The following is a 9,054-nucleotide window of genomic DNA, read 5'->3' as shown; positions in this document are numbered from 1 at the left end:
GCTAATTTGCAATTGTTTCACGCATTTAAAGTTTTTCCCCAAGTTAAAAAAAATAAGTATATGCCATAGGAGAGAAGATATAGTTTGACTCCTCCTGATGCTATCAGAGGGGATCAGAAACCCACAGAGAGTTTGAATGATAAAGAGGAGCTTCTGAAGCTTGTCAGCCAAGGCAATAATATCTTGCATTTTCATTGTTCCTTTCAACATGCAGGGGATTATTATTATATTTACATCATCTTACTTAACTGCCATGATAACCTTGTATGGTTATCACTATAATCTTCATTTTACCATGGGGAACTCGAGTTCAGAAACATTAAGTTCTAAGCAGGGCGGTGGAAGTGCTGGGAGTCACACCCAGGTCTGTCTGATGCTGACCCCTCTTCTTTCTGCATCATTCAGCATGACTTCACCGAGCTCGTAAGTGTGGTGTGGCCGAGGCAGCAAAGGGAGACAGAGCGCCTCCTCTCTTGGCACTCACAGGCTGCTTTGTGCTGCAAAAATCTGGATGCGCGGTTACTAAGTACGAAACCCAGCTCCCAACCTCTATTTCTTAGCCGATTTACAAAGCCAGCCCCATGCTTCTGACAAAGTGCATTTTTAACATTCCTTTCTGGCCATCTCATTCTATTTGCCACATCCTGTCACTTGCCAGCAAGCTCTACCGACTTTAGGTGTAACAGGGCCAGTGAGGGCAAGAGCCCAAATGGGATATGACGAGGGCTGTGGATGGAGAAGTCAGTGTCGCTCTGAAAAATCCAGTTTCCTCCCACTTGTCACTCATTTGGAAAATGCCATTCTGAGCGCAAAACAAAATCTTGACTGTAATGACCTCCACAGAGTGCTCATTGGCTGTTAAGGCGTTAGAAAAGTGCTTGAAAAATCTTGCAAATACTAGCAGATATCAGTAATCTATAAATATGCCTTGAGCACATTGTTTTACAAAGGATTTTCACATGCATCATCTAAAACCTCCCAGAAGCCCTGGAGGAGATAATACACGCCCAGTTAATAGAAGCAGACAAGGGCAATGGATGTGGCTCAAGCAGTTGGGCTCCCGTCTACCATATAGGAGGCCCAGGGTGTGATATCCAGGGCCTCCTGGTGAAGGCAAGCTGGCTTGTGTGGTGAGCTGGCCCACGCGGAGTGCCAGCCCACGTGGGAATGCAGCCCCATGCAGGAGTGCCGGCTGTCATCAGCAAGACGATGCAACAAAAAGAGATATAGAGGACGGGTGGTGGACTTGGCCCAGCGGTTAGGGCGTCTGCCTACCCCATGGGAGGTCCACATTTCAAACCTCAGGCCTCCTTGAACCATGTGAAGCTGGCCCATGGGAGGTGCTGATGTGCTCAAGGAGTGCCCTGCCACACAAGGGTGTCCCCACGTAGGGGAGCCCCACACACAAGGAGTGTGCCCCGTAGGGAGAGCCGCCCAGTGCGAATGAAAGTGCAGCCTGCCCAGGAATGGTGCCGCACACATGGAGTGCTTACACAAGATGACGCAACAAAAAGAAACACAGATTCCTGTGCCGCTGACAACAACAGAAGTGGACAAAGAAGAAGACGCAGCAAATAGACACAGAGAACAGACAACCGGGGAGGGGGCGGAGTGGAGAGAAATAAATAAATTAATAAATCTTTAAAAAAGAAAAGAGAGAGATACAGAGGAAAGACAATAAGAAACGTAGCAGACCAGGGAGCTGAGGTGGTGCAAGAGAATGATTGCCTCTCTCCCACTCCGGAAGGTCCCAGGATCAGTTCCCAGACCTGCCTAATGAGTATACAAGTAGACTCAGAAGAACATACAGTGAATGGCACAGAGAGCAGAAAAGGGGGGATGTGTGTTGGGGGGGTGAGCGTAGAGAAATAAATAAATAAATCTTAAAAAAAAAATAGAAGCAGACAAGTTCCCAACTAGCTGGAAGGGTCAGAATTTGAACCCACAGCCTCTGGCTTAGTATCTTTGCTCATTTGTCTGCCCACAATGCTTCTCTCCCACTAAGGAAACACGTGGGTTAACAGTTAAATGCAGAGGGTTAATCTAGCAATTGTAGGTAAGTGAGTGGTCTCCTGGAAACTTTTTCTGTTTCCCCCTAGAGCTTTCAAGCTAAGTGTAAATTGACTATGTGCTGAGGAATTTACCAGCTCAGACAGACCGAAACAATTAGACAGGAGGCCAAGTCAGAGTGAGAGAAGCAGACAGACAGACCCCAGGCATGTGAGTTGACACTCCTTTTAAAGGTCCCCCTGCCCTCCGTTCTTTCTCAACTGGCTGAAACCCTAGAGGTTTGCCTGGCTAAACCACTTCCTCTCAGAAGTGTCTGTTCCCCAAGGGAGCCTGGGATTTGTAGTTTTGGATTGGCCGACCTGCTGTAATCTTTGAGCTAGACTCCCTGGATGAAGCAGTGCAGGGTCAATTTCAGTAGCTTTCCATATGATGAAATGCTCAGTGTGCTTACTTTGCAGGCTGGTCGCCAATCGCGGAACACAAATTCCTTCCTGGATGAATATTCGCCAGAGCACAGCCCCAGGCTCCCCATTCCAGCTCTTTATTAACTTTCCCCATCAATGATACTAAGCCCCATCACACTGACTCCCGCTGCGGAAGTGCTGGCCTCGAGCCCAGCACTGCGGCTGATTGTGGAGGAATTTCTGGGCGGCAGGTCCCTAGCTAGGTGTGGGGGCAAGGCTGGAGGATGGGGGAGCCATGCTCAAGGGTTGCTTCCCCCAGACATTCACCCAAAGGAGCACCTTTCCAACAGCTTTTATGGTAACAGGTTGACATGATGGTTATTAAGAAGCAGACAATAGAAAAAGTAATGTGGGGAAGCAGACGTGGCTCAACTGATAGAGCATCCACCTACCATATGGAGGGTCCAGGGTTCTATACCCTGGGCCTCCTGACCCGTGTGATGAGCTGACCCATGCACAGTGCTGCTGCACTCAAGGAGTGCTGTGCCACGCAGGGGCGCCCCCATGTAGGGGAGCCCCATGCGAAAGGAGTGCGCCCCACAAGGAAAGCTGCCCCACGTGAAAAAGAGCACAGCCCACCCAAGAGTGGTGCTGCACACACAGAGAGCTGACACAGCAGGATGATGCAACAAAAAGAGACACAGATTGCCAGTGTCACCTGACAACGCAAGTAATGCAGAAGAACGCACAGCAAATGGACACAGAGCAGACAACAGAGGGGAAGGGGAGAGAAATAAATAAAAATAAATCTTTAAAAAAAAAAAAGTAATGTGGGAAACCCAGTCCATGGGCTGCTTGGAGAAAGTGCTGCACTTTTTGAATTTTCTTCATCACCAACCATTGCCTTGGCCTTGGAGTAGGCAGATGCTCCTTGCTGCCCTTTTCTGGAACCTCCTGATCAGGTTTGGTCTAAACTGTGGGCCACACTTCACGCATTACCATGAGCTAAATAAGCATTGTACACATGCTTTGTACATAATATGTACATAAATATGTACATAAAATGCTTTGTAAATAAGCATTGTACCCATGGACTAAATATCATCTGCCTTCATTTTTAAATGGCACGCACGTATTATTGGTTAAAGCAAATAATGCTTGTTTTAAGTGTATTAAATTCCTAGTGGACCATAGCCATTAAAATTGTTTCAAAACAACAGATATTGGAAGGCTAACTTCGATATATATATGTATTTTTGAGATTTATCTTTTATTTTTCTCCCCCCCCCAATTGCCTGTTCTGTGTGTCTATTCGTCATGTGTTCTTCTGGGTCCGGTTGCATCTTTGTCACGCAGCATTGGGAATCTTTGTCTCTTTTTGTTGCTTCATCTTGCTGCATCAGCTCTCCATGTGTGTGGCGCCACTCCTGGGCAGGCTGCGCTTTATTCACATGGGGCTGCTCTCCATGCGGGGTGCACTCCTTGCACGTGGGCCTTCCCTATGGGGGGGACGCCCTTGCGTGGCGCGGCACTCCTCGCGTACATCAGCTATGTGCATGGGCCAGCTCACTACACGGGTCAGGAGGCCCTGGGTTTGAACCCTGGACCTCCCATGTGGTAAGCAGATGCTCTATCAGTTGAGCCAAATCCGCTTCCTGATACGTATTTTTAAAACTTGTATTGATGTACAACTCCCAACATATATCTTGACATTAAAAAAAATGACATCCTGCCCAAAAAGGTTTCCATTAGAACAGTTCCTAGGCTTACCTTGTCCCCGTCTGCTTGGCATGCACTGTTTGGTTGACTGAACACACTTCATGGCTTAGGTACAGAATGGGCCAGTGGAAAAAGTACTGGACTAATAGCCAGGAGGGCAACAAGCCCATTTATCCTCTGCACCTAGTTAGCTTTTTGATCTTGGGCAAGTGAGCAAACCCTAACCCTCAGCATCAGAGGGGAGTAAATACCAGCTCCCTCCATATACGATGCTTACAAGAAGATGATATGATGGTCTGGTTAACGAGTGAATTAATTTTTGTAACAGGGAATTAATAACTGGGGGACAAACTCAGAAGGCAAGCTCTGGCTACTGTTCTAAGAATTTTATAGAGGTGAACCTAAGCCAGAGTTAAAATCCAGTATGTGAAGAAAATCTCTGAAAAGGATGAAATCCTGATTCTCTGGGCACCCTGTCCTTCTGACATCAGTTAGAAATATGGGCCTCCATTTTGCCTAAGGAATACTTTGCAGTTACCAACTCAATGGGGAAATTGCTTGGCTGAGATGGAGATTGACGAAAGAATACAGCTAGATTATTCTTAAACACACCCGACCGTACACTTCTCTGTTTCCAAGTTCAGGCCACTAGTACAAAGTTTTTATTTTCTCCTTTAGAAATCACTTAGAAAACCCATACATGTGTAATGTACATACACACTGTATTTCACTAAAGACTAACTTTGTTGCTTTGGATGTTGACAGCAGGGAGTGTGCAGTGTGAAAAAATAGGAAGAAAACATTAGAATTTCTATTTCAATTTATTTTGATATTGTTAAAATTTTGTTTTGAGTTTTATCAATAATATTAATGTAACAGTTTGCATCTGTGATTCCCTAAATCAGTCAGTGTGCATTTTTGGGAATATGTTTAAGTTTTTAAATGGTAGGGCACAAGCTAAAAAAAAAGGGGGGGTGGGAACCAATGTTCTGGCAGACACTCCATTTCATTTAGGTCGACCAGTCGTCTGGAAGGTTCTCAGTGTTACCCAGGGGAGGTGATAAGGTCAGTAGTGCTGTGAGTCTAATTCTTTGCACTATCAAGGACTTTCCAGAACTTGTTCTGTTTCATTTTATAATGAGAGAGGAAATGAAAACTATGTAACGGTAAAGCAATATGAAGCAAGACAATCTGCATGGGCTATAATTCCCAGCTTGGGAGCAGAAGCTTCAGGACGTTAGCTGGGTACTTGGGAGGGCAATAGAGTGAGGGTGAATGGACGAGGGGCTTCCCGAGAAGAACCTGTTTGCTTTATTCTGGTCCTTGGATGCAAATTATCCCTGGTCCTGGCTGCCCTTTCATAAAACCCTTTGCCTGGAAGAACATTTAAATAACAAAAAATTTTCTGCAAACATCATCATCATCATCAATAACAACAGCTTCTGCTGTACTGCTCTGTGTGCATTTGAAAAATTCTTGATGGTGGAAGAGGCAAATAGAAAATTTCCCCTGGGAAAAACCCTTTGACCTCACGGGGTAAATAAGAAAACGGTGTTCTCAGTTCTGAGAGAAGAAGGCACAATTTATTTAGTCAAATTATTTTACAACATAGTCTTCATTGACAGTTGTCAGCTTAACACTTAATATAGTTTAAAAAAAGTCAACGATTACCTGCAAAATTATATATATTTTAATATCTAAAAAATATATTGCATATATAGAGCAGGGAAATCCCTCGTATCCACAAAGGAAAGTTTGGTTGTTTTTTGCAAAGTTGTGATTATTGCAGTACTGTTATTTACACATATTTCCAAAGCATTAAAGGTTTAAATGGATTGCGTTATTTCCTTGTGCATGCCTGCTAAATAACTGCACCAGTGCTTCTCTTTCTAGTAAGTTGGCGACTCAAATGTCCTGTTTCCTTTTTAGCAATAGTCACATTATGCTTTTTTAAAAAACCAGCTATAAAAACGTACAAACAGCCCAAATGTACAGATTGACAAAAGATATACAAATTACTTTAAAAAAAATAACGACGACGGATTTGATAGCAAAATTGTATTTGTGACCGAGGTCAACTCGTTTATTTATTCTTCTTAATTTTTTATTTCTTTATTTTAATACTGTAAGATATAGGAAAATAACTCTGCATAATTTATACAGTAAGTTGCCTTATGATTAGTTGACCCTGGACTGATGGTCTGACAAACGCACAGCGCTTGCGAATCTGTTTGTGTTTAGAAATCCCTAAGACTTTTCAAAGTTCTGGGACCCACTGTCACTATTTTAAAAAAAAAAAATTAGTTATTTAATTCTCTGTCTTTCAGGAATGTCTGTTTTTGCATTAAAATTTCTTAGTTCAAATCTTGACTATTTCTCGAGAGCACTATTATCCTAGTGCCTCTTGCCCAATGAGAGGGAATCTGAAATACCCTTGGTTTCTTAAATAGACACATGTGTTCTTTCTTTTAAATTCCAGTTGGGTGAAAACTTCACTGGCCTTACAGCCAATGGTCCAGTTGCCATCCACTCAATTAGGTCCTCCTAAACTAAGATTATAAGCTTCCTGCCTCTGCACTAAGTCTCAAACCAGGGTGCGACCAGTGAAGTCCACGATCATGACCGCACCGAGCCCAACCAGGTCTGTGGCAAGACCCGTGCATTGACAAGAAACTGCTTTGGTCATCAAAGTAGAAAGAAACCTTACATTTTCTTTCCCAGAACCATGGTGGAACCATTCCAGTAATCTAAAGGTTTAACTCCTACGATGATAGGAGATTGAGAATCCAAGCTGGAGTACTGGCCCATGGAATGCTCCATCTCTTTGTTCAAGGTCATCAAAGCAAAAGTTAACATTAAAAAAAAAAATGTTTTTAAAGAACAAACACCAAGGTTCTATCCAACAAGAAAGAACATCCAGTTTTGTTTTCTCTTCAGGGCCACCTATGTCCTTTACAGTCCAGAATATCCCAGGACACGTGAGGGACGGGCCTCAGCTAGAAGGCCACTGAGGACTAAGCATCTAGTAGTAGCTGCCTAAGTGCGAGGGCACGTGGGTGTTAGGATGGCGGGGGACGTTGGGGTTCGGGTAGAGGCCGCCAGTGGGGGATGTCCAGTATTGTGAGGCCGCTCCGAAGAAGCTGGAGGAGGTGACGGGCATGGAGGACGGGTGGGGCGGGACAAAGTTCACCTTCTGTTGGTGCGCGTGGTAGGAAGGCATGTAGGAGATGTCGGAGGGGTACTTGTACATGGACGACTCGGTCGGGTGGGGCTGCAGGGCCTGGGCGATGCCGTGGAAGTCAAATTTGTAGGCATACCTTTTGCCGTGCACTTTGGTCATAATGTTTTTATCGTAGTAGTACCGGAGGGCCCGGCTCAGCTTGTCGTAATTCATGTTGGGCTTGCTCTTCCGCTCCCCCCAGCGCCTGGCCACCTCGTCGGGGTCCGTCATTTTGAACTCCCCATTGGTCCCCTCCCAGGTGATGCAGCTGGCGTTGGCGCTGTCGGAGAGCAGCTCGAGGAGGAATTGCCACAGCTGGATCTGCCCACTTCCTGCAGGCAGTGGGGAAAGAGGAGAAAACAGGCTCTCTGAGCGGGGGACGGGAGAACCCCACTCCCCAGAAGCTCCCTGGGTCAGAGGGCTTCCCGTTCCATCCAGAATCGACTGGACAGCCCCTTGTTATCACTGCTGGTTCGTTTGTTGCTTGCTAACCGAGTGACATGACAGGCATGGTTAGCTCTTAAGAAAATGCGTCCAGGAGCTAGCTGTGTGGTCTTTGGCAAGGTTTTTGAATAGCTTCTTCTAGGAAGGCTTGGATCATTGTCTAAGCCCCACCGGGTGATGAAGTCCCCCCGGGGACTTTGTCACAGCTGGTTGGGGTCCTGAGATGGTGTGGGAGTCATAACGAACACAGCTTTGGGCTGGTCCCTACCTCGATGCCCTTTAACAGTCTCCGTGCTTGGCCCTCAGCTGCCAGCCCTCCACAGAAGGTCAAGGGCAGAGAAGACAGAACAGGAGGGGCTGTGCAGCTTCTTGTCCCTCTGGGCAGGGATAGTCAGACCCAAGAAATGGACCAGGGACTCTGACAGCTCTGAGTTCGCTGGGACTGGGGCCATTACCGCAAAGGACCTACGAGCTCACGCTCTCACTGGTCTGTTGGAAGAACTCAGTCGAGAGTTATTTTTAATAATAAATCCTCAGAGGACATTGTCAAATGAACTTTATCTGTAACTTTCCAAGGACCCAGGTCTTTCACAAGGTCAGATAACCCTGCAAAACTTGCTAAAATCAAGAATAAAAATACTGTTTCTGTGAATTGGGGGGATAACTGAGTACTCACTGGAATTGTTTCCATTTTCTCCCACATCTTCCCCTCCCAAAAATTCTACCTATGCCATTTATTAATAATCTAAAATTCAATGGCCGAGGTGCAATGCTAACATGTTTGTGCTCCAGAAGCATCTTGGACTAAAGGACATTGCTACTAAATAACTAGCCCTGCACTCTCATTTGTTCAACTATAGAAGAAGACGCTGAAAGGACATTTCATGGTAAGAAGTACATGTTGTTCTCCAACCAGTTGCCTGGTCTAGGAAAAAGGTCTCTGGGACCTCCCCAAGCTACAGAACATTCTGGAAAGCAAAACTCGCCAGCCAAGGTAAACTCACCGGGGTTGGCTAAGCGACTGCTGGTCGGGCCAAGGACCTGATATGGATCTAAGGAAACAAAAAAGAAATTTGCTTTACTTTTAAAAATATGTAAAAACAACAGTATCAACAACAACAAAATCCCAAGGGTTTATGCTTTTACTTCAATATGAGAGGAAAGCCTGAATTTAGGAAACTTTACTGCTTTAATTTGCAGACCTCATAGATCTTGATCACAGTCTTCTTCCCAATAATTAGAAGAACAAGAATAATA

The 9,054-nt window shown here is 45.2% G+C and overlaps 1 protein-coding gene across 17 annotated transcripts in view; it reads right to left on the bottom strand.

Moving 5' to 3' along the window:
* Nucleotides 1-5,697: 5,697 nt before the first annotated feature.
* FLI1 (Fli-1 proto-oncogene, ETS transcription factor) overlaps nt 5,698-9,054 on the bottom strand; it is a 122,172-nt gene continuing 118,815 nt past the window's right edge. For all 17 annotated transcript variants that reach the window (XM_058289281.1, XM_058289282.1, XM_058289274.1 and 14 more), the window contains 2 exons: nt 8,802-8,849; nt 5,698-7,685 (listed from right to left, as the gene is read on the bottom strand). In XM_058289281.1, the coding sequence (XP_058145264.1) occupies nt 7,156-7,685; nt 8,802-8,849 (578 nt within the window). In that variant the 3' untranslated portion in view covers nt 5,698-7,155. The remainder of the gene's footprint in view (nt 7,686-8,801; nt 8,850-9,054) is intronic.

This window comes from Dasypus novemcinctus, chromosome 27 (genome assembly GCF_030445035.2).
Source record: "Dasypus novemcinctus isolate mDasNov1 chromosome 27, mDasNov1.1.hap2, whole genome shotgun sequence".
In the NCBI taxonomy this organism is placed as follows: domain Eukaryota; kingdom Metazoa; phylum Chordata; class Mammalia; order Cingulata; family Dasypodidae; genus Dasypus; species Dasypus novemcinctus.
Note: the sequence above shows the minus strand (reverse complement) of the source record. Positions and strands in the feature narration are given on the sequence as shown.